This window comes from Schistosoma mansoni, chromosome 6 (genome assembly GCF_000237925.1).
Source record: "Schistosoma mansoni strain Puerto Rico chromosome 6, complete genome".
NCBI lineage: Eukaryota > Metazoa > Platyhelminthes > Trematoda > Strigeidida > Schistosomatidae > Schistosoma > Schistosoma mansoni.
Genome location: NC_031500.1, coordinates 16,730,238 through 16,757,736, shown reverse-complemented (window position 1 = coordinate 16,757,736; position 27,499 = coordinate 16,730,238). Strand labels below are relative to the sequence as shown.

At 35.4% G+C, this 27,499-nt stretch overlaps 1 protein-coding gene across 1 annotated transcript in view; it reads right to left on the bottom strand.

Annotated features, from left to right (window-relative positions):
* Positions 1-27,499, bottom strand: part of Smp_131250 (NDRG4 protein (S33 family)) — a gene marked incomplete at its 3' end in the record, with an annotated part of 54,875 nt that overhangs the window by 11,448 nt on the left and 15,928 nt on the right. The window contains exons 2-6 of the mRNA XM_018798422.1: positions 17,280-17,342; positions 15,120-15,180; positions 5,592-5,759; positions 2,166-2,456; positions 1,570-1,579 (exon numbers count right to left, since the gene is read on the bottom strand). Of these exons, the coding sequence (XP_018653365.1) occupies positions 1,570-1,579; positions 2,166-2,456; positions 5,592-5,759; positions 15,120-15,180; positions 17,280-17,326 (577 nt within the window). The 5' untranslated portion in view covers positions 17,327-17,342. The remainder of the gene's footprint in view (positions 1-1,569; positions 1,580-2,165; positions 2,457-5,591; positions 5,760-15,119; positions 15,181-17,279; positions 17,343-27,499) is intronic.

Sequence of the window (27,499 nt, the reverse complement as noted above, 5' to 3'; positions counted from 1 at the left end):
AAGGCAGTGGAGCATCGTGAGGAGATGCAGTCCCATGGTAGCCGGTGACCAACGATTGATTGATACGCCATTTGTTCCCTCAGGATACTGGAGCCCATGTGCACCACTAGTTTGGAATCAGTGTTTTCCAACTCCCCTAGGTGGACTTTCCGTGTCCATCAACCCGGTTAAAGCGCTGGCCATTCTCTTTTCGTCCTCTCAACTTCCTAAACAATACCCCCATCATGACGCTTTGCCGAGATAACAAAAACAGTGAATTTTTAAGGAGTTTCCGCAGTAAATCATCATATGAAATTAATTTCCGCACTCGTTTTACTCATCATGAAGTGATTCGTTCACATACTACATATGCTCTATGACATAAAACAACATTTGGGTGTAAAGTAGTTAATAACTACTAGCATATAATTTCAGTAGTATATCTGAAGTTGATTTAACAACTTATTCTGCAAGTGATTGGTGAATAATAATAATAATAGTAATAACAATGATCGCTTTATTCAATTTTATATGTTTAGTGAAATATGGTATACTCATTAAACTTTCGTTTAGTAGTCTTTTACACATAACATCAATACAATACAATCAGTGTTTCTATCAAACGTGAATGATCATTGTCTAGCCCCCAAATGCCCTGGTACGGCCGAGAGTGGGGAAAGTCAGCTCTCTCTCTCTCCAAATGCTCTCACACAGGCACGCATATACAGCCTCTATCAGGGAAGTCCTACTCACTGCCTCCTCTTAGCATCACTGTTGTTTACAAAATTGAGAAGACCAAAAGCGAATGTCTGGCACTCTAACCGGGTTGGTCGACACGGAAATTCACCTAGGGGAGTTGGGAAACCCTAATTCCAAACCAATGGTGCACATGGCTTAGCTCCAGTATTCTGAAGGAACGAATGGCGTATGAACCAATCGTTGGTCACCGGCTATCATGAGACTGCATCTCCTTACGTTGCTCCACTGCCTTGTGGATCAGATCTTTAGGTCAAAGGTTCCGGATGTGGCCCCCTAAGAATATCACCTGTTTTAGTTTGTGCACCTGGGCAGCATCATAGCCCTCACACAAATCAAATAAGATTTGTGTGGCACATATGTATCTGGTGCCCCCTTGTACCAATATTAATGTGTTCAAATAAATAAATAATAAATAGAAGGTGAAATACTTTCGATGATCATCCTCCATAATTATGAATTAATAAGAAGTGAGACCTGAACGTCTTGGGCTCAAGAATCGATGGGTTGTAGATGAGTAACTCTGAGGAATCCTAAACTATGATGAGAAATTTGTCTGATGGCTCCTTTTCCTCCTCTGTGGTTGTGTCTAAGGTCAGTCCGGAATGTGAAATACAAAAGGTGAAGTGATCAATCGTAAGCTCCCTCTTCCTGACTGATAATAGTGTATCGGCCGAGATGCTTTGAATGACTTAAGTTAGAAGCAATCGGAGGAGCTCTAAAGTGGTCACATATAAGTTAACATAAGGACCAATGTTCTTTTCTGATTACTATAATGAGTAGTAAAATAGTTCCGGATCAGTGAACGAGAGTATTTGATTCTCTAAAACTTACCAACTGGAGCCTTTGAATCGTTTTAAAATATTCAGCAATAATTACCTCTCACTCTTATAATGAAAAGTATGCTATTCAGTTAATCGAAGCATATTTCTAACTATATTCAATATGAAATTTGTGTACTATTACTATACTACATATAAGTAACTAGAAATAATCCCATATAGTTGGTTAAAACTATTATTAGTAAACAAACTTATTGGTTGATACATATTTTGTTTTATCACTGTTGAAACCACGAACTGATCTTAGCTAGACCACCATTGCGAACCTGAAACCAGTGGATTGCCATTTCTTCCTATTCACGATTCGCCATGCAAGAATCGAACCCAGGACCCTCGGTCTCGCGAACGAACGCTTAACATCTAGACAACTGACCCGGCCATTTAACGGTGGATGTTAACACCGTAGAATAAAATCTATGGTAATTACAACCTTTAGATTTACTCAAACTCAGGTGCATTGTCTAACTATAAAAAATCAAGAATAAGCCTACTTGTTCCCAGTAAATTGGATTGATTATAATATATTTTGCATAAAAAGACTGATGGAAGTAAATAATATACGGAATTAAAATAAATGAATTCATTTACCATAAGAAATTGTGTACGCTTCGGATCCATACGTCCATTCATATCGGCTAAAGCACGTGACAATTCCACAGCGCGATCACCAGTTACTAAGCATACTTCAGTAAGTATAACTGATGGTTCTTCATTTGGATTTGTTTGAGCATCAGGCATTGGAGGACCAGGTATTGGTCGAACTAACGGTAATGGTGTTCGATCCACATAAGAACGTATATAACCAGCTAAATTAGCTGGATTTAAACTTCGTGTTAATGATTCATAAAAATTAGCTACATCAGCATTTTCGACTAAACCCTGAATTATGAAATGAATAAAATGTAAAGTTATTTTAATGTAATCAAAGTTGAGAGTCGTTTTATTTCAAATATGTTGAGTCGGCTTCCGGAGAACTTCAACGAAGCCTCCAGAGGCCCAAAAAGGAGCCGAAGAGCCTTAGCCAATCAGAGTATGATGAAACATTCTGGAATTCCAACGTGGCGTGCTACTATTGGTCGATAGCATAATGTCGTTAATGGATTGGCTGAAATATGATGTTGATTTAACATACGCTAACATCTATAAATACCCATGATTTTCTGTACAAGATTGAACCCTGGAGTAAAGTGTTTCTCTCATACTTGCGTCTTCTCTCTGGTGTTCAAGTCGCTGCGTAGTTCTAGCCTGTGGGTTACCAGAATAGCTTAGGAAACGAATAAAGCGTTCAATCGACGAGACGTATCAAATAAAATACAACAGATTAATAGTTCAGGTTGATATCATCCCACCCACCTGGTTTCCTTGTTGAATCATTTCGATATATTCAAAGAAGTTTTTGGAACGAATCGCTTCAGTTACAATAGTTTACTTACAATTTTTTTTAAAGAAAAAAGATTATCAATTTCTTCAAGTATCGATAGAAAAAGCTTACTGACACTGCAGAAAGCTGAAAGGGCTGGCTTCTGTTGGTCCTTCACGACTCCCTGGCTGGGGTCCGAGAAATGGTACTACACAGTAGCTAGATACGTTATCAGATATGGCTCAGAATAGAAGCCAGTGGCGATCCTGCTGTAACCTTCTTTTACTTGCTGCATAAAGAGTGGTTATAACCTCCTTAACTGAAAACTATGATAACTCTAGAACCACGGAAAAAAATACAATCGCGGAAGTTTCAAAGAAAATTTAATTTTGAGTTAATAGATGCTTAAGTTATGAAAATAATGGAGAAAGTACGTAAAATTTCGACTTAGTACAAAGTCTCTACGAAGTAATGATGCACAATGATGGTTTTAATAGCATGACAATTTTTCAAACTTAGAATTTACATCAAATTGGTAAACCTTTAAATTAGCCTACAAGAATGGATCTGATAGAGAATTGAATACTATTGAGGAGATATATTTTTCAAGGTTACTGTGAATGAGATATCTAACAGTTGAGTTATATAATTTAGAGAACACTCGTTGAATAAATTACTTGGACTGTATAGGATAGAAAAGTCCGAATCAATAGATCGATCGATATTGCCTACATGTAATTAAACACAATTAATAAAACAGAGTTCTTATCATTTAAATATAAATTTAAATATAAATTTTTCTCAATACACACGATGGATTGAGCCAAGTCTAAAACTTATATCATCATCACTTCAAATTAGAGTGATACCAGTTTTTTATATATAAAAAGCGGCCGAATATCACACTGATGAACTCCGCCTGTAGCTCTTCAAGAGTTACTGCCGGTCCCAAGCCCGGGTAAAGGAGGAGGGTTGGGCATGGGGTTAGCAACCGCATCCCGTAGAAAAACTAACTCGCTAAAAAACGCTAACCAGAGAAAATAATTCAAACTATTTAAACTCTGACCTGGGAGTTGAAGGAATAAGCAGATATGAAAAGGATGAATAACAACTGGAAAGAACTGGAAAGGATTGCCCAGGACAGAGTTGGATGGAGAATGCTGGTGTGCGGCCTATGCTCCTCCACGAGGGGTAACAGGCGTAAGTAAGCAAGTACTCTATTAGCCCTTGAATATCTTCCTAATTGTGAAGTTTTCTAGTCAGTTGTTCAGAATATATTATTAATTCATCAAAGCATCATACGAAACTTTATTAGCACAAATTGAATAGTGACAACTCTTATCCTTTTCACTGTCAATTAATTGTTTCTTACGAAAAATCTCACTATATATATATATACTGTTTGTAATGAACATCAAACAATCAAAAAAAACCTATTCAATTTCGAAAGATTTGAAAGTTATAACTGAGAAATTCAAAATATTGCTACGGGGATTCGTGGCGATTGTGATATTTTCATAGACGGATTCATAATTCAATCAAAGTTAGAACACAAATGAAAACCTGGAAGCACTCGATCGCCGTTTCGTCCAAGTACAGAGCTCATCAGCAGTGCGCACCCACGATCCAATTCAAGATAACTCTCAACAACAGGTTTCAAGCTTTACAAGATCTACTTAAAGAAGAACAAGACAACTGGAAAGTGATCAAAGAAGTACTAACTTCAACGTGTCAGGAGGTGCTGGGCCGCAACAAGCATCATAATAAGGAATGGATCTCTAACGAAACCGTGGACAGGATTCAAGAAGGGAAGAACAAGAAAACAACAATTAACAACAACTGAGCAAGAACAGAGAAAGTCAAGGCACAAGCCGACTATGCAGAAGCAAACAAGCAAATGATGAAGACTAGTAGAGCTGACAAGCAGAAATATGTGGAACAGCTAGCAAAAACAGGGGACATGTTGTGACAAAAAAAATGAAATAAATATACGACACAACGGAGCGAACCAGTGAGACTCATCAAGGACAAAGAAGAGAAGACAATCATTGAAACTAAAGGACAGAAGAACAGATGGTTGGAACACTTCGAGGAACTCTTGGATAGACAAGTTCCATTGAATCCACCGGATAGCGAAGCAACACACACAGACCTTCTTATGGATGTCGCTCCATCAACGATCGAAGAAATCAAGATGACCACCAGAAAAATCAAGAGCGGGAAAGCGGGAGGATCTGACAATATACCAGCTGAAGCACCGAAGTCAGACATTGAAGTAACTGTTAACATGCTTCACCCTCTATTCAAGAAGATTAATAAATTAAGGAATACACGGAAAACGACCCAACTACTTGAAGAGAATAACGTTTAGTGGTATTGTGTCCATTGAACAACACAATCAGATTGTAATACTTTATTTGTCATCTTGGTTAATATCATCAACGTCTAATTCTAACAGAAGTTAGGCTCTGATGATATAATCCAAAACAATAATGAAAGCTTCACGTTTATTCTATAGAGCTCAGAAAACATAACATTAGTGGAATCAACCATATGAGCTACAAATCTTCATTGTAATTGCAAAGAAAACAATGATAAAAGTGTGAATACAATTAGTTAGTTAATTATGATAAGCATAAAGAATTAAATCTTACAAATCCAAACCAATGAGCTTCTAATTGACTCATTAAATTATCCGTTAGTACACCACGTTCAAGTGCAGGTAAATCAGACCAAACATTACGAAACCATTGATAATAACCATGAGTTGATGCATTTGGATTAATAAGGAATAATCCCAATACTTGATCTGGATAACGAAGCTGTTAAAAAAATTTGACAATTTAAAAAAAATGCGAATAAGATATTTACTACTGTAATAAATATAAGTAGCAAAAATATTCACACAAAATTTAGATGGAATAACTAATATTATAAGCAAAGATGGATAGTAGCACGCAGTGGAATCCAGGACGCGCGTTTCGTTCTATTTGTAACTCGTCAGCTGGATGTACCTGTATCTCAGAGTTGATGTTTACTCTGAGACTCGAACCCAGTACCTTTCGATTCAAACGCCATCGCGTTATCCACTCAGCTACTGAGTCCTGATAGCCACTTGCTTGTGGAATAGGGTGAAGTCTGAATTTACTTGGTATTGTTTGTTTGAATCTTCCCATTGATGCTTAGGACTGCAATATCGAGGCAATACGCACAGTATACACATATGCCAATAAGAGACTGGCCAGTTTCAGTCCTAAGCATCGATGGGAGGATTCAAACAAACAATACTAAGGAAATAACTAATATTTCGGAAAATCGTATCTGTTACTAAAACGTTATTTCAAACAATAAAACATAAGGATTTAGAATTCAAACAGAAGTCGAAGTTATTTATGGAAGGCTAAGTCAGAATTTAGAGTATAAAGAGTAACTGGATATTAGTATATGTCAAAGATAATTGGCGGCCTGTTTAAACATCTGGGCTACCTGTTCCTGTCATCTACATATTTCAACAAGTTATCTAATTTTGTTTGTTTTAATAAATCATTATGCCTATTAGTCGCACAACCTATTCAGGTGCGTTTCTGAAAAGTGTAAGACCTTTCGCTGTAAAGGTTACAGAAGGCCTAATCAGAAATATCGTGGTTGCTGTCAATATGCAGCGAGAAGAATGTACATTACTCAGATGTCGATTGACTGGGCTGCTACGTTCTAACTGGCGATCACTCAATATTCATCGTCAGGAAGGACGAAGAAGTAAGAAACGGAAACTTGTTGAAGTACTTTGTGCTGAGAATTCTATATTGTACCAAAAATATAATATTGAATAAAGCTTAAAAAAAATAAAAAATATCTAGTTCATTAATATACATACCTTGGGAGGTTTAACCAAACGTTTGACATAACTATTTTCCAACTGTAAAAATACTACAATTAAGCTAAGTTTGCTTAAATTGTATGATTGTGATTACTAATTGCATGTTCTCAACGCCCTATTATAGATTAGTTACAAACTATTACAGCACTAAATATCGGAAAACTTGAACAGAAACACTGCACTTATTGGCGTATTTTCCTATCTATTTATCCTTTGATAAAACGAGAGACAAATACGTATATGTTAGAACTCATGTACCCTGCACATGATGGGTGAAAAATGTAGTTGCAGAAGCTGAACTGGTTAAAAGAAACTTTAATTATCGGATACGGTTGAAAAATATTTCCTATTAAAAAACTTTTGAAATATGTTCCGAAATTACTACAATCTGAATGTATGTTAAAAAGATATCTGTAATACTGCACAATCGGTGTTGTCAGTCAGTCAGTCAGCTACAACGTAAAACCAGGCACACATATGCATCAGTCCAAGTTGCAATACCTCGTTAGCACAACAAGATAAACACCGGATTCATAGAAGTAGTTAATTTAGTGGTGGTAGTATATAAAACATAGGTTGTATATAAGCATATAGTATAGGAAGGAAGAAAGTTATTAAGCAGTTTTAATCTCATGGTTTAAGGGAAAATAAAGAATATATACACCTACGCCATTGTGATCGATTCTGAGCCATGTCACCAAGAGTCTCGGTGTTGAGAATCAATTCTTTACTAAACCAAAATTCGAAGTTCTGAATAAAGCCGTTCTTCTTCTTATTATTATTAACCAAATTTCATATGATAGTTATATGATGTTCCACTAAGAGAGCACATTAACAACACAGTGAATTTTATTTCATATGCGATGGTTATAATCGATCGACAGAACACCTCAATGTTGTTATCAGTACTTGTTAGTAAAATGCATCTAAATGTTTGGGGAATACAACAACCTTCTTTCGACAGAAGTAAATACATATGGGTCTTTGTGAAGTTAAATAGAATTACATCCAGAATGTAACACAACTTCAATACATTCAATAACTGTACTTAAACTTTCGTTCGATTGGTGGTTAGTAGATGATGTTAGCAAAAACTATTCACTTTGTGGTCTATATCATGGACAAGTTTTATCAACATAACTATTGAAAACCAATGCTGTAAGTTTGTTTCAAAGTATTATGGAACTCTATGGTTGAAATCATGAGTCAATTAAAGCTAGACCACCATGGAAAACCTGGAAGCACTGGACGACCGTTTCGTCCTATTGTGGGACTGCTCAGCAGTACGTATTCACGATCCCGCCTCGCGAGATTCCAACCCAGGACCTATCAGTTTCGCGCGCGAGTGTTTTACCACTACACCACCGAGCCGGGATCCAGCGGTGTTAATGTCTAACTTCAACCAATACAGGTCTGTCGTGAGATATCAACTCACTAAAGACAATGGTGGACGGTGGTGCAATATCGTGGATTGGTTTAAGTTAGACATTAACACCATTGAATCCCGGCTCAGTGGTCAAGCACACACGCGCGAGACTGATAAGTCCTGGGTTCGAATCTCGTGAGGCGAGATCGTGGATACGAACTGCTGAGGAGTCCCACAATAGGACAAAACGGCCATCTAGTGCTTCCAGGTTTTCCATGATGGTCTAGCTCCAATTGGCTCATGATTTCAACCATAAAATTACTTAAATCTCCACAAAAACCCCTTCTGATAATATGGAACTCCTTAACAATGACATTAAAATCACAAATGGGATTTTTTTGAATGCGGAGTTATTGGGTTTAATGGTAACATACACATGCCATAACATTTAAAGGTCTTGCGCTCGACTCCTGAAATACACAAAAGTGAGCATTCTTGAAGAGTTTCAGACAAGGGTGTAATATTGATAAGTTGATAGACTGATATCTCAGATAGAAACATGATACAATGTGAAATACTTTAAAATCCAATATTCAATGCTTAACAGTTTACCAAATAAATATTCCTACATAGTTTTCTTATAAGAGATGAATCACCCTAAACAGCCCTTTTCATACTGTATAAGTAACGCCTTAATAACTACAATTTAAACAAATCAAATGAAAGCCATCTATCTAACTAAGAGGAATGAAGTACAGAAAGAAGTATGTCACTAATAAACTATAATGAAAAATACTCATCTATTCTCTTACTTTAAAATGACCAATTACAAAAGGGCAAACTAACTTAATCAATTTCAATAATATTAAGAGAACTGACTTTATTAATGTATCTATCGATTGTACAAAGAAGGCAAGACAAAGAGTTAGTTATGTCATCAGTGAAAGAAGAACAAGAAGAAGAAGTAGATTCAATAAACTTTTCAAGTGATTAGTACATTGGATTTATCTATTCACTTCATTGGAGTGTCATTCTTTAGAATATATATATAAAAGAAAATCAACTCATAACAATGTAATAGTACATAGTTTCAACAAATCCAAGTAATAGATTCTAATAGTCTATGTGTGTTTGTGTGTGTATGTGCGTAAGATGAACATGGAATTCACAACTATTTCATAAACATTTTAGTAACTAAGGGAATTGATAGAAGTTTTAGTGTTTACAAATAAACATTAGGTTAATCTTATTGATAGTTAAATGTTTCAATTGACAAGTAGAATATATCTATGAATTATATGAGCAGTGAAACAACAAAATTGTGGACAAATACTGCTGAAGAATTCTAAACTAGTAAAGACAGAAACGACAATAGGCAGGAAGAATGCATATTTATTGCGAGAAGTTACAAAGTATTTAGATAATACATATACATAGCCTTCAATTGCTTATTTGTAACTTTCCATGTGTTCTGCCATCTGAAATATCTTCTCATCTGATCCCCAAGTGTTCTTCATAAGCTGTGCTTTGGATGCATTGAAACTCTTCACTTTATCTGATCATTGTAGCAACTTTGACGCCACATTCCACTACATACTACTTACAAACATACTTGTGAGTCGCGTCCACTACAATAAGACGAAATATTTTTTTTCTCAATGCTTTACCAACTGATATTAATATTGGAACTACTGGGTTAAATGTCAGAGACCAAAGTGTAAATTTATTGATTGGATGTAATGTATCAACTGTGTATGAGATAAAGGAGAAGCGAGTTGGGAAATATAATAAATCATATGCTTTACAGGCGTCACGGGTGCAAATTGATGTGGGATCTTGGTATACACTCTATGAATCATATACGGATAAGCTGCTTCCAGATATATGAGACAGTGGGAACCCTAGTACTGATAATAATCTAGATGATAATTCAATTACTGATGTTGCCCAACCCAGTACTTTACGTAAACTCCCGACCACTAAACGAGTGATATTCCATTGATGACCAGCGGGAAATTATTAAAGGTTGTAACTGACATAGATATAACGTCAAATACCAGTTCCTAATTCTCACAAGAATGAATAAGGATAATGTAACCTGCTTCTACTGTAGTGAAAGAGAACACAAGTGGGGACAACTAAATGTATTTGAATACAAAATTACAGAATCTTTTAGCAAAAATCTGAGAATCATACAATAAATACTTCATTTGCAAAACATCCATCAATCGTATCAGACTTTGTTTTTCCTTCGTTTCCACACCAAACACTTTCTGTCCTCTTTCTCTTCTCTTCGATCTTTTTAACCTTGTGCCGCCAGGCATTACACTTTCGATTGGTGATATACACTAATTCTGTCTGTCGACATCAGTAGCACACACTACACTACTATTCCACCGTTTAATTAATCAAACCTTCGACGGTTAGTGACATCATATCCACGACTGCCGCACGTTTCACCATCAAAATGTATTAATTTCCTTTGGAATAATAATAATAAGCTGTTGAAAACAACTATGAAGTCAAGAACTATATCATCAAGAGAACTTTTGTTATTGGTTTTAGAAGTGCAGACGATTGTTGACGAGATGCTTTATGCGAAGCCAGAAGATTTAGATAGAACCCTGAATAGTTGTACTGATTCGGCAGCTGAATTCTATGTTTAAACACATAGACTACGGACCTGATGAATGTAAAGCGGTTATGCTGCTGAAGACATTAATCGAAGCGATTACCCAGCACATGATTCAACAGCGATGATTGCTGACAGAGGAATTGATGGACGTTTTGAGACGGAGTATTAATCCAGTTTGATAAGAATGAACTGATCAGTAGTGTCTTTAATAAATACCCACTATCTAAAATTTACTTGGATTTTAGATTGGCCATTTTTTGTTTAATTATCACTTGCTCTTTCATTAATCCATTGTTGTTGTGTTTCTACTACTGTTCAGTAGGGGGTGTGCTCAATGATTCTTTCTTTTTATTGACTAAAATACTTTGCGTTTTTGTACTAATTGTATTGTGGTGTGGGTTACTGATATCCAAATAAGTAGTATGTTGTGACAGTCGAGCATTGAATGTATTTCAGTAGAAGATCGATAAGGAGGGAACGAGAACGGCACACAATTGGTACGAAAATGCATGAACAATTATAATCGGAGACCATGGACTGATATTTACAGAAAAAACGGTGAAGATTGAGACAATTGATTGATAGTTCGCAAATTAATTGTTATTATTATTTTATTATTATTATTAGCTTCATTCAATATTATATTTTTGGTACAATATAAAATTCTCAGCGCAATGTGTTCCAACAAGTTTCCGTTTCTTACTTCTTGATCGATTTTGACGAAAATGTTGAGTGATTACCAGTTCGAAGTTAGCAGCCCAGTCAATCGACATCTGAATAATGTACATTCTTTTCGCTGCATATTGACAGCAACCACGATATTTCTGATTAGGCCTTCTGTAACATTTACAGCGAAAGCTTTTACACTTTTCAGAAACGCACCTGAATAGGTTGTGCGATTAATAGCCATAATGATGTATTAAAACAAACAAAATTATATAACTTATTGAAATATGTAGATGACAGGAACAGGTAGCCCAGATCTTTAAACAGGCCGCAATTTGGTTCTCATATTTTAATGAGATATTCTGTAATGTTGTACCTAAATACATTCGATTGTCCCCACTCGTATTCTCGTTCACTACACTACTACCATTAGTAAGTACTTTCAATACTCATACAACTCTGACATCTTAGCTGTGCTAATTTAGTTTGTCCATTTGAACCAATGAAGATATGTATCAGGTTCTACTTTGCGTACAACTAACTAACTAACTCACTGGCATAAAAAATTGCCATGAAATTGCTTGCTTATTTTGAGACTCATTCAAGCGTATCCCTATACTATAGCTTTATCATAGTATTATTGGTCTTCATTCATAGAAGCAATATACTTGGCAACTAAACTGCATTATTTATTATAGTAAAGATACGGATGAATACTGGGAAAAAATAAAGTTTATAAATCAATAGTCATAGAAAATTTCATTAAAAAAGTTTTTTTTTTTTTAACCTGAGAATACATAACAGTAATACAAATATCCTTTGTACATAAAGATTAGGGATTTTGATTTAAACCCTTAACTGGGAAAGATATTAGGAACTATAGTAAATAATAGTAGATATTTTATTCTTATTCACTACATTACTTATTATTACTACTACTAAAATCGATGAAAGGTGATGAAGTTAGATTACTAATAGACTTTTTATTAAATACTTTCTAGATTGAAGTGGTGTTAAATCGAGCGCGCGAATGCCCAGGTACGGCCGAGTGTGGGGAGTGTCCGCTCTCTCTATCCAAATGCTCTCATATGGCCACGCGTATACAGCCTCTACCAGGGAAGTCTTACTCACTGTCTTCTCGTGGCATGACTGTTGTTTACGAAAGTGAGAGGACGAAAAATGAATGTCCGGCGCTCTAACCGAGTTGCTGGACACTGAATATCCACCTACAGGAGTTGGAAAACCCTCATTCCAAACCAATCGTGCACATGGCCTAGCTCCAGTATACTGAAGGAACAAATGGCGTATGAATCAATCGTTGGTCACCGGCTACCATGGGAATGCATTTCCTCACGATGCTCCACTGCCTTGTGGATCAGACATTTCGGTCAAAGGCTCCGGGTGTGGCCCTCTAAGAAAACCACCTACTTCAGTTTGGGCACCTGGGCAGTATCACAGCCCTCACAAAAATCGAATGAGATTTGTGTGGCGCATATGTATCTAGTGCTTCCTTGTACCAATATTTATGTGTTTAAATAAATAAATAAAAATCGAACTTGGAACTCTTCAATTAATTCAAAATTTGTAGACGACTAAACGTATATGTGTTTGAAGCATAACAATAGGAGCATGACTGAGGTGTTCTTTTATTTGAACTCAAGACAGTGGAATAGAAGGTGCTTAAAATAGTGAACTGATAGGATACAATATAATATTGTCAGCTCTCACGCTTATTTGTGTTAAACTATGCGTCTCATTAGTCAAGGTAAGTAGTTAGTCAACAAACAGACTCAGTAATTAAATATTCACGATAGATTATAAACATTTTATGAAAGAGTGTAAGTATGCAAGGATGACAGTCACAAATACTAAATGAAAATAGGTAAAACTTTTAGAGATAAGTTGCCATCTTGAAAAACAAATTCCTTCCGTCTTATTTGGACAGACAGCGGTGTCAATTCTAATTAATTCATCTTCCGACTTAAATCGATCAATTGTATTCACTGAAGAGACGACTCATGTGAAGTCATAAAAAACCCTTTTTTCTCACTCATTATGATGTAACATATATATTTTAAACATTTTTGGTTATCTTTATGCACTGATATCCGTGATAGTAAATACTTTTTAGGCAGTACTCTCCCTAGATTGATCTCAGCTGTAGTACCATTGAAAACAATAAAAAATTGATGAATGGCAGTATGCCGATGTGTCAGTAGTGAAAGAGTTGCCACCGATAACATTTGATGAATGTTGCACCATATAGCAAATTGATCATAGTATTATTACTTGGACTGTTAGCTGATAACCCAATAATTCTAGTAGTTAAGCGTTCGTTTCGAAACTCTAAGCAGTTGAAATCGAATCCTTAAGATGTCGTGGCTGTGTATTGCCACAAAGTCCCAAATTAGGATAAAACAACTGTCCAGTATTTATTAGTCTTCAGTGATACCATAACTGTAATTAATCTGTAACCAATAAAATCTATAAATTGAACCAATCTTTGCCAAATCCCATCAGTTAAAATATATATATCATATTCTTTGTAACGCATCATCGTTTAAATCTAATCCTGAAGTTCACTCAGTCAGTCACAACGTGAAACTTCGTACGTACGTACATCAGTTCGAGTTGTCCTATTATGGGACTCCTCAGTGGCAGTGCGCATCCACGATCCCGCACTCGCAAGATTCGAACCCAGGTTTTTCATCGTGGTCTAGCTTCAATTGACTCAGGATTTCAAATATGAAAATACTGAAATCTCCACAAAACCCCTTCTGATTTAAAAAAAAATCAAATTCTGTAGATAACATAATTTACTTAAAACCAACACCACTTCTGTCTACATCTGTTATATTGTTACAGCAGTCATGAATGTTTATCAGTCAGTCAGTCAGTCACAACATAGAACTTTGTACGTACGCACATCAGTTCGAATTGCCATACCACATTAACATAGAGATGCAGTTGTCGATTCAAATCCCATAGTGGTAGAAGTAGTAAGAGTATAAGCAGTAATGTGAAAGATTGGGGTTTGAAGATGTTTTTCAAGAAGTATAATCCAGTGAAATAAATTTGGAAAGAGAAATAAGATAGAGACATGAAGTATTCAGAAGATTAGAATTCGGTAGAACACAAAGAGTGGTTGCACCTTCGCCATTGCAAACGATTTTGAGCCATATTATTCAAGATCTCTAACCATTGGTTGTTATCATCTCGCGGATCCCAAACAGTAGTCTACACCCACCAACATGGCTCAGTCCACTTGTCAGCGACTTCATGGATTTATGCCAAGTTTTGGTCTAGCCACCCTTAGCTTTCTTCCAACCTACTCCTACACCATAAAACATTGCACGTCGGGGCAGTCGGTGGTTGGGCATATGTAACATGTATCCCACCCGTTTTCTAACAACTGCATTAATCCTGAAGTTACTAATACTTACATGAACTTTAAAAAATATGATAAGTTAGAATAAAATAAGTAAATTTCAATTAGAAGAGATCACATTCAATACATATATCAATCTCTCTTTATAGAAAATATCATTGAAACAGATATATATCCAAAACTATTGTTTAAATTAACAGCAATCTATCAATCATCATCATCATCATCATCCTCATCATTATAAACTTACTGCATAACGAGCGAGAATATTTGACCCAGCTCCCATACCAAAACCCAAAAAATAATTTATTCTACATTTGAAAAGAAAAGAAGAAGAAAAAAAGAAAGGGAACTAAACAACAACAACAATGATGATAAATAATTTAAACAAAACGTCAATTATCAATGAATTAGAAAGAAAGAAAGAGAATAGAGAACACCATTAAACAAGAGGTTAGATAGATTTAAATGGAAAACTAATTCGTTTTTCAATAATAAACAAACATACAAGGCATCATTCACTAGTATTATAAAAGAAGATTAATGTTGAAGAGATATTATGATAAAGGTTTATATTCTATCACCACTTAACAATATTCAAATGTTAAAGTAGTATTAATAAACTTATGGTACAAAGAGGAACCAGATGCATATGTGCCACACAAATCATATTTGATTTGTGTGAGGGCTGTGATACTGCCCGGTTGCCCAAACTGAAACAGGTGGTTTTCTTAGGGGGACACACCCTGGGCCTTTGATCTAAAGGTCTGATCCACAAGGCAGTGGAGCATCGTGAGGAGATGCAGTCCCATGGTAGCCGGTGACCAACGATTGATTCATACGCCATTTGTTCCTTCAGTATACTGGAGCCCATGTGTACCATTGGTTTGGAATGAGGGTTTTCCAACTCCCCTAGGTGGACTTGCCGTGTCCACCAAACCGGTTAAAACGGTGGACATTCGTTTTTCGTCCTCTCAATTTCGTAAACAACACCCCTGGTGTGAGAAGGTAGTAAATAGGACTTCCCTGGCAGAGGCTACATACGCTATATACTAAACTTATACAAAAAAATAGTACAAGTATATTTAAAATAATTGTTGAAGTAAGATACTCCAGATTCATTGGATGGATACCATTAGCAATAATGTACTGTGTTAGAGAACGAACCAACTTTCAGTTGAAGACGAAATCAGGAAAAGATGTTGGAGGTGGGATAGGGTATACATTAAGAAAATCATCAAACTGAATCACAAACCAAGCTCAAACTTCAAATCTTTACGTTTATAGGAAAAGAAGTCGACCAAAGAACATATTACACCAGGAAGTGGAGGAAGATATGAAAAGAATGAATAGGGCTTGTAAACAACTGGAGGAGACAGTCAAGGATAAAGTCGGTTGGAGAATTCTGGTCTGAGTAATATACCTCATGAAAGGTAACAGGCATAACTAAGTAACCAAAATAGTAAACTTTAAGGACGAGTGTAGACAAACTTCTTATGACTTGGTCATTGAATTGGGTTAAAGTTAAAATAACTTTGACTGAAACACTATCATTTTGAAAAGAGTAAGAACAATGATTCTAAAAGAATAAAATGAATCCATTTTATTTCAATGGTTCTCTTCAGTTGCTTACAACCTGTGATATTTAAAATCATGATTACAAAATGGGTTTAAATTACTTTAGTCATTCAGCCAGCTACAACGTAGGACCAGGCACATATATGCATCGGTCCAAGTTGCCATACCTCATTAGCACAACAAGATAAACACCGAATTCATAGAACTAGTTTATTCTATTGTGTTAATATATAAAAGAAAGGTTGTATATAAGGATACAGTACAGGAAGAAAGAAAGATATGAAGCAATTTTAATCTCACAGTTTAAAAAAAGACAAAGAGTGTATACACCTAAGCCGTTGTGGTCCATTCTGAGCCATGTCACATATAGTCTCCAACCATTGGTTATGATGGTCACGCGGACCCCAACCAAGTAATCTGCATCTGCCAACATGGCAGAAAGTGTTTAGTCTGAAGTTATGTTGAAGACATACTAGTAGAGCAAAGGTGTAAATAAATTTACTAGACTGAATATTGTAAATATATACCCTATATAAAAGACGTTAACATCATTGGATGTCGACTCAGTTGCCCAGAGGTTAAGCGTTCACCTACAAGATTGAAGATCCTGAGTTAGATACCCGCTTGTTGAAGACTTTCGTACTAAAACGAAACGATTATCCAATGCTTCCAGGTTTTTCATGGCGGCCTAGCTAGGATTTAATTCGTGATTCGAATGGTCAAAATACTATTATCTCCATAAATCTCCTTATATTAATAACAATCAACATTCAAAAAGCTCCAATGAAAAGTAAAAAAAAGAACATGAAGAAATAAAAAAATAAAAACTTGCCCAAAATGAACAAGGATCGATGTGATCATATCAGCCAACTGATCCATACTCGGATAACGAGACCTGATAGAGAGGGAAACAGATGTAATAAAGGGGAAAAATTATTATTTCGTACACCTCAATAAAAACTAATTTACACTATTTTTTTGGTTAAACAAACAACAATGAATCGCTGATCTTAGATTATTATTACTACTATTATTAGGTTACACGTTAAATGGATTAAACTACAATACAGAACAAGTTAACACCGATACCAAAATAGAAACCAAGTGAATTTATACAATGATTAAACAAAGTGAAATAACGAAATGTGAATCGTTTGTATATGCATGTATCTGAGTGGGTTTATGTAGAAGAAACCATGTGAAACCACTTGTAGTTTTGTAGATACCTATGTAAAACATTCGTAATGTAACTTCGAAAAAAAAGAAATTAACGTCATTTGAGTCTATTTTTATTAAAACTAATTCATTGGGGGTGGTTCTATGGTAATTTCTCATAGAAAAGTTGGGGGTGATTCTCTCTGATTTAGAGATTTGATGATATCACAAACATTATCAGAACTGAAACTGGAAAGTTCAATTCGGCGTAGCACGGTAGGTATGGGAGTGGTTGAAAATGGTTAGTAAGTAAACATCCTCTTGGTGTATACACTATGAAACGGTATTACTTCGAACCAAGAACACAAAGACTCTTAAGGGATGAGTTTTCGTTTTGCTACCTCTATAATTTCTATATCTTACTGTCTTCAATGGAAGCTTGTAGGGCTGTTAGTGAAATGTTATGTCCCGTGGAGATTTATGAATGGTAACGTTGAGAACTATGTATGGGCCAATATGATATGTATATTTCTTGTTGTATGATTGTTAAGTAACTAAACTATTCATATTCGTGTCCCCCTTAATATAAGCTTCATTTTGACCTATAGACTATTATTATACGATTTACCATTCTTGAGTTATCCTCATTCCATTAATTACTGTTCCCCCTATTTACAGCCACATTTGGCTAAATCTTATACAAATGCTATTTTCTATTTTATTGTACGATGTGGTCTGGTTGTTTGGTATATAAACCCAGTATGTTTGAGAATAATGCTTCATATTGCAGAGACTGTTATTGGTGTTCTGGACTTAACTGTCTGGGCTAGGCAGATAGCAGGACTGATAAGTACTCAAAACTGTTCATACGGATATTGTGTATCATTGTGCGATCAATAAATTCACTGTTCCCTGATAGGCAGTCTTATAACGTCATATATTAACAGGGCACGCTCACGCAATCGATATAACATGAAAAGACATTATTTCTGTGGTCAAACTCTCTTTTTTCCGTGGTGAGCTGACACCTTATTAAAACCTAAGACAAATTACTTATTCGCCGAAGCTATCGTTAACTATTTACGACCTTGTAATCATTCAAAACTTAGGAAATACAAAAAAAACCATACATGACATTGGATCTTGAATTAGGTAACTTCCTATAGAACTGTTACTTTATATGGTTTGTAACTATAAAATATACAAAGACTTTCGTTAAAAGAAAATCAAGCGTCATGAAACCATTACGAAAACAAAGATTTGTTTAGTTTTTAATTTATTAGGCACCAAATATGTTTAGAAAAACCTTGGAAAAAATAAGCATTTTGTGTTTAAGACAATCAGAATGTCTTGTCACTAAATATATATATAGAGAAACCTAAGTTCTAAGTGAAATTTCATTGAGATCCTGAACTGATCAATGTGAGACCGTCAGTGAAAACTTAGAAGAACTGGACAGACGTTTCGTCCCAGTACGAAACTCCTGAAAAGTGTAATGGAACGAAACGACTGTCCAGTGCTTTCAGGTTTTCAATGGTCGTCTGAAATTAATCGATTCAGGATCTTAACGAAACTTAACAATCTCCATAACCCTGTATCAATAAGTGGTATTTACTAAATACATGACAAAACGTAAGACAAGAAATAGTCGTTCGAATAGCCATAATTATCAAATTTTCTTGAAAATTTAATTGTCATTTCTGTACATAAGATATTAGTCAACGTACTAACACCAGGTCAGATATTCATACAAAAAAATACACTATAAACATACAAAAGATAAATGATTATCACGGCGTTGAAGATAATTGAGTGACTATCGCAACTCCTATGGAGATAAAGAGAAATAACTGCAGAAACATGACACAGTAAAGCCTACACACAAAGTAACCAACCAAACTCTTGCATTTTTCAAGCCAGCTCGTTCAGACAACAAACGATAAGCAACAAATTATATAGGTAAATGAGTCATTATCAACGTGGAATTCGATAGGAATATGGATAGGTCCAAGTTGTTATGCACACACACACATTTGACATCAAAAAATTTAGAGAAATTTTAAAGCAATTAAGAAACGAATTGAATATGGTTAAAGAAGGAAAAGTTTGAAAATAACAGATAATATAATATTTACAGAAAGATAGAAAATGGAAGTTGGCGCCATATCAATTCACAACTTGAAAACCACACAAATTATGACTATTAGTACAAAGACCTAAACCAAGAAATCTACATCTGCCAGTAGTAATTAATAATTTCATGGAATGGTCTCATATCCACCAAAACAAAGAAAAAGAATTAGTCTAATTAAAAGATACATTAACAAATCATGGATAGAGATAAAACATTTCCATAGACAATGAAAGTTAAATTCAACTTGTCCAAATTACAACACTATTTGTAAATAGATCATTTATAATTCGACAGAAACAATTATGTAACAACAAAAAAAGAGCACTGGATTAATACGATTTTAGAGTTAATGTTTAGCAGAGAGGGGGAACAACACTCTGATGAATCTGTCGCCCGACTTAAACAAAAAATAAACAATTAAAGAATGTAAAATTGTAAAAAAGAAATGAAATGGAATGATCCGAGTAGGAAATTTTTGTAGAGCATTAATGAAACTGATAGATAAAAAGGAATTAGATGTTTTAGACACACAAAAACAAGTTCAGAAGGGGTTTTGTGGAGATTTCAGTATTTCCATAGTTGAAATCATGAGTCAATTGAAGCTAGACCACCATGGAAAACCTGGAAGCACTGGACGGTCGTTCCGACCAATTGCGGGACTCCTCAGCGGTGCGCATCCACGGTCTTGCCCCAAGAGATTCGAACCCAGAACCCATCAGTTTCGCGCGCGAGCGCTTAACCACTAGATTACTGAGCCGGCATTTAACGGTGTTAATGTCTAACTTCAACCGATCTATAATAGGACGAAACGGTCGTCCAGTGTTTCCAAGTTTTCCATGGTGGTCTAGCTTCAATTGATTCATGATCTCAGCTATCAAAATTACTATAATATCCACAAAACCCCTTCTGATAATAAATTAAATGACAAGTTGTAGAATGTTCTGAGTTGTTGTGATTAATTTACTATGTTAACAACAGCAAAAAACTTTCGTGGTGCATGCTACATATCTTTGCAGATATAAGTAGTATGAAACACCAATCGGAAGAGGAATGTCTGTGAACAGAAGGTTGAGAAGATCGAAATGCAGGGAAGATAGAAGGGAACTAAAAGCAATCAAGATAACAATTAGAATGAAGGAACAATGAAGCTTGTAAGAGACAATTTAAAGATATACAAATAATATATATGATGCATGATTTTCTTACTTACTTACGCCTGTTACTCCAAATGGAGCATAGGCCTATGCATGATTTTTATATTTTGCTAAACTACTGTGTGATTGTACGTTAAATAATAAATTGATTATATCCCAACCTTAGTCTTCGTTCATTACATTATTATATTACCAACTCCATTAGGAATGGTTACAACTTTCCTACATAACTCACAACCGTTAACATTCATTTCACATTCCATGCAAGATTACAGGGACGAGAACTTCACGTACATGAAACCTAATTCAATGCATACTTACACCTGTGCACATTCATTACTTCATTGAGTCGATTCGCACTATTTACTCACAACTTTATATCTATCTTCTTCCATATCACATATGTATGACAGCTAGAAATTCTCAATATTCTTTTTTATATCCTTTCAGTTTCAGTAACTAGGTGTCACTGCTGTAGAATTTACAGAACCATGACTAATTATCATTCTTTTTTCTAATAAGAATATTTATATAAATGAACTATCGACTGTCAATGAACACAATGGTAAATTATGTGTTGATAGGCTTTATATGAAACTAAAATGTGGACTTCAAATAGAGTAACAAGAAGACGAAGATCATTTAAACTATGAGAGATAAATTAGCTTAATACATTTCGAACAATCTGATCGCACATATACTCATTGAAAACAGTTATGTATAGGGAAGTAAAAGGTCAACTAGATAAATGAAAGATAAGAAGAAATAAAAACAACGTAAGTCTTTCGTGTGCACAAAAAAAACAACCGGCTTCCTAGCTTAGACATTCTTATAAGTAGAAAAAACGATGATTCAATCAAATGACCTATCTTTAGAAAACCGACATGGACAAGCTAGTATCTTAGTTATTACAGTTATTTCCAAGCTCAGCACAAACAGGGCTTGATAAAGAACCTAATTAATAGAATTGATAGTAATTGTACAAACGATATTATTGATGACGAAGTGATGTCACTGAACAAAACATTGATGGGGAGTGGGTTATCCTATAAAATTGACAAATCGATGGAAAAGCCACAATATGTTGAGACCTACTACAACTTCAGTACCAAAATAGCTTAACTACATCAACCTACTATTGAGAAATGAGTCAAATACCCTTGTGTTGAAACAAAGGCTCAAATCATTTGTCAACAAAACGAACTTTGTGTTAAAGGTCATTATCAAAGAGAAAACAACGTCCATGCTTCATTGAAAACCTAAACGTGATGTGAACGATTGCGTCACATACCACTGCCCTTACCAATTCAACTGTATGTGTGACCACATAGACATAGGGAGGAACAATCATGATCTGCAAGTAAAGTTGTCTGAACATGCACTTAAATTAAATCAAACGATCTGATAAAATTAAATAACAAACATCCATCATCCTCTATTGCTAAACACATTTGAAACAGATTATAAAATTAATCTTAACTTGGCTTTTATGATTGTATACAAAAGTTTTCAAGGACATCTATTAAAGTCTTCGGCATACAAACTTCCTTTGTGTATTCAAAAACAGTTTCTTTTTATCTTAAACCTACCCTGATAACACTGTTTTATTATCTCGATTATCTTTGTTTTCTTTTACCATCCATTTGTCTAGTTGACCTTTTTTTGATGTAGGTTTTTTCTCTGAGCTGGATGGTTTAGTCGTGAAGCTTTCATAGTCCTTTTGAACGACATCATCAGCACAAACTTTGGGTAGAAGTGAAGTGTGCTGATGATGTCGTTCAGAAGGACGATGAAAGCTCCACGACCAAACCATCCAGCTCAGAGTACAAACCTATATCAAAATCACCCACCTGAGCTACAAATCTTCACCATCTAGTTGACCATTTATCTTCTTATATATTAATGTTCTCAATAAATATATGTGACCCAATTGTTCGAAATGTATTACCTTAATATATCTCATATAGTTCTGATAATCTTCTCCTTCTTATTACTTTATCCAAATTTATCAAAGGGACTAATTATTTTAAAATATGGACATTTCTATTTCCTAAAATCCATGAAAATATAGACCTACTCTAACTTAATTCCAAATATCCATCGGTTATTTGATAAATAAAGAATAATCTTGTTTGAATACATAAATTGACCTATTTGACTTAAATGGTACTGATTGTCATCGCAACAGAACTGTACAATGTTCAGTTTGTAGTGTATACAAGTGTATCATGCTAAAGACAACAAAGTGACCTTAAAAGTTGTCTCTCTTTTTAAACATAAAAGTAACATGATTATTTAATTGTGATTTCATTGATTTTCATTATGATTAATGTGGATAAACAATAAGAAAACGCAACAAGACAAATTATGGAAAAATATGAAATAAGGGTGAATTTCAACAAGACGGATGAATTTGTATTAATGAAAGTAACTTCAAGTCATGCTACCTAGAATGTTTAGTCAAAAATTACAACTTTTTCTGAGGAAATCTAACAGTATAAATCATCAAATAACCATTTCCTACTCACTGCCTTCTCATACCAGGGGAGTTGTTTACGAAATTGAGAGGACGAAAAGCGAATGTCCGGAGCTCTAACCGGGTTGGTGGACACTGAATATCCACCTACAGGAGTTGGAAAACCCTCATTCCAAACCAATCGTGCACATGGCCTAACTCCAGTATCCTGAGGGAACAAATGGCGTATGAATCAATCGTTGGTCACCGGTTACCATGGGACTGCATCTACTCACGATGCTCCACTGCCTTATGGGTTAGACCTTCAGGTCAAAGGCTCCGGGTGTGGCTCTCTAAGAAAACCACCTGCTTCAGTTTGGGCAACCGGGCAGTATCACAGCCCTCACACAAATCAAATAAGATTTGTGTGGCGCATATGTATCTGGTGCTTCCTTGTACCAATATTTATGTGTTTAAATAATAAATAATAATAAATAATTTTTTTAAAAATGAGACTTTATTAAAGAAAAGCTTTTATGGTCAACTAATTTCATAAACGACTCATTATAATTATAGGCTTTATGAAATGAAATGACTTTGAAATTGAACAAGCAAGATGTATCAATCATACAAAAGGAAATAAAAAGGACTCAAATTTGAAGTGATTATAAAAAAAAGAAAAAAAATAACTTGATTACATAGGCGGGTAAAGATTTTTAAGATAAGTAGATATAATGTAACTCCGCCTGTAGCTCTTCTAGAGTTATTGCCGGTCCCAAGGCTGGGGTAAAGGAGAAGGGTTGGACATGGGGTTAGCGACCCCATCCCGTAGAAAAACTAACTCGCTAAAAACAACACTAACCAAAAAAAAAAATTCAAACCATTTAAACTCTGTCCAGGGAGTTGGAGGAATAATTATGACGTCTCATGATGAAAGCCGAAATTTTTCGGAAGTCACGAGGTCGATGCACCTTCTGACAACCAGAACAACACTTTTTAACGAACTGAAAAGGATTGCCCAGGACAGAGTTGAATGGAGAATGCTGGTGAGCGGCCTATGCTCCTCTACGAGGGGTAACAGGCGTAAGTAAGTAATGAAACTCCTACTTTAACAAGAAAACAATTGAATTCACGAGTCGATCTTAGCTAGACAACCATAGAAAATCTGGAATTATTGGACAGTTGTTTCGTCCTAACATAGGACACCTCAGAAACAGATCGACTTGTGAATTCGATTGTGAAAATACTACACCATATTGAAAAAATAAAACCAAACAGTATTGAAATTAGTATACTACTAAGAGGGGTGTATCATAAGTAACACAATGAATTACGAATGAAGAATTTTTTTTAAAAATATAAGAAACCTATTAAAAATCTGGTAAGCGAAACAAACACATTGCGCCATGAATTGGAAGCAGACATTAAAATGATGAATAGCAACTGGGAAAAAAATTGCCAAGGACAGAGTTCGATGAGGAGTGGTGGTGGTGGGAGGCCTATGCTCCTCCACGAGAGGTACTAGGAATAGGTAAGTAAGCAAAACAAGGATTTAAGAGATAGACAATATAAACAAGATTAGTAAAACAATAGAAAACAATTGGAAACACTTTCAAGATGAATTTAAACGAAAGATTTGGAAGGGAGGGTATGTACTTCAAGAAGAAGACAGATTATACGATGAATAGCTGACAAGAACACATTGCAATATAGAAACCTGGTAAATATATGAATCGTTTCAAGTTGTCAAACCATATCAGTACAATGAAATGAAATTATCAAAATGTAACTTACAGTAGTATAACTGCAAACAGTATTAGTGGTAATTAGAAAAGATTAAGTATAAACGACATACGACGGAAAAAAGGTTTATATTAAACAGATGATTAAAATGACAGGAAAAAGTTCTTGTTTACAACAATGCTGGTCGGCGGCCTATGCTCCATTGGGAGTAACAGGCCTAAGTAATTTCAATGGCAAGTTGGTTGTTGAAAGAAAAGTCTCAGTAGAAGCAGATCTATTTTAAAATTGGAGAACAAGAACAAACCCTCTATGGAATAAGAAATTGAACATAATGCTGAAAACATTTTGTTATTATTTCAACAAATTTACACCTAGAAAACTTTGAATGCATCAATCTTGGTTATTTATTTATTCACCAATTCAAGCTTATTTTGCGTTAGGTTGAACAATGATGAGACCAAAGGAAAAGAAAAGTAATCTGATGAAAATAAAAACAAAAAAATAACTGTATACACCAAAGAAGGTGAAAAAATAGAATAACTTCCCCAACTTTCATTCCAATAGATTCCATAAAACTATGAAAACAGCAAGAAAATACAATTAAGTGTGGATTGTTAACAAGAGAAACAATAGAGATGGTAAGTAGGTGATGAATGTATGCCTTGATTAAAACGAAAAAGAATAAGATTAAGAGAAGAGTAGAGTAGAGACTAAGATTACAAGCAGAATAAAGATTCTCATTTGGGTATCATTATCTTTGATTAATCAATTAGTTTTGGTGTTGTTATATGCTGTAAACAAAGTGATTACTTAAATGTTGAGAACAAAATTATGGAACTATTATTTTTGAAGATCATTGATATTACATAGTTTACACAATGGACCGATATTTGTAAGACAATCATTGTAAATTCGTGCGCACTAAATAGCTGTTTCGTCTGAGCATAGAACTCCTCAACAGTGTACATCAACGAACGCACTGGGAATCAAACCCAGAGTTTTCTAACACTGTGGGGAATGCTTAGCCTTTAAACCACTGAGTTGATATCCAGTGGTGTATGTGTCTAACTTCAATCAACTTGAGATATTGTGCTACTGTCTTCCATTGTAACTTTCTACTTACAAAACGAAAAATTTTCCGATTTAATGCGAAAATAAAGATTGCGAAATGCACTATGTTGAGATAAGATGGTTGTGCACGCAGTGTCGAACCACCTAGACTAGTGGCCACATTGCAACTTGATCGATAGCATTCGATCAGCACTAAGAAGAACTTGACACGCATGACATTGATCACCACCCAGTAATCAATCAATTGTGATTACATCTCAGTCCTATAGGAGGTCGGTCGCGGCCCGAATAGCTCAGTGGTAACGTTTCTGACTGTGAAGCTAAGTGATACGGGATTGAATCCGTCAAGGAGCACCAATTCCCTCAAGATTACAGGTACACCTTGCTGACGAGTACCAAGTAGCACGAAATCCGCATCCAGGGTTTCCTGTTGACCACCTCCAACCACCATCTTAATTCATTACTACTTCCTATCAATAATTTACATTATACTACTCAAAACTTCAATATTTACCAAAATTCTGCACAAATAATTGTTTCAGACTATGCGGAGAGAGTGAGACAGTTAATCACCGATAGAGTTGAACGATTGACGTGTTATATCACAAATGTGAAAAATGAACTCAATGTTCTTGAATGCAACACGCTTAATATGAGATTTAACAATTTTAAGTTTGATCTTTGATAGGGTCATGATTGCTTACTGTTAACCCGTACCAAACTAGACAGAGAGTATTATTTGGTAATCCTTAGTTTTCAAAAGCTCTCCAGTCAACATCAATTCGTAACAATTTGAATTCAATCTGATAATTCACTACAAAATTAAACAACTTTTTTATATTTTCATAGTTGAAATCATAAGTCAATTGAAGCTAGACCACCATGGAAAACCTGGAAGCACTGGACGACCGTTTCGTCCTATTATGGGACTCCTCAGGAGTGCGCATCCACGATCACGATTTCAACTATGAAAATACTGAAATCTCCACTAAAACCCTTCTGATCTATAATCTTATGCTCACTAGCGACTGACTGTAAGGGATGTTTCCTTGAGTTGTAGTGGGAAGCAGTGACTAGTGGAGTTCTACCAAGTCTGTTGTAGAGATATCAACTCACTGAAGATAATTGGTGAACAGTTGCTCAATTTTGTGGATTGGTTGAAGTTAAACATTAACACCGTTGGATGCCGACCGGCTCAGTGGTCTAGAGGTTAAGTGATCTGGTGCGAGACTGGTAGGTCCTGGGTTCGAATCTCGCGAGTGCGGAATCGTGGATGAACACTGCTGAGAAGTCTCATAATAGGACGAAATGGCCGTCCAGTGCTTCCAGGTTTTCCATGG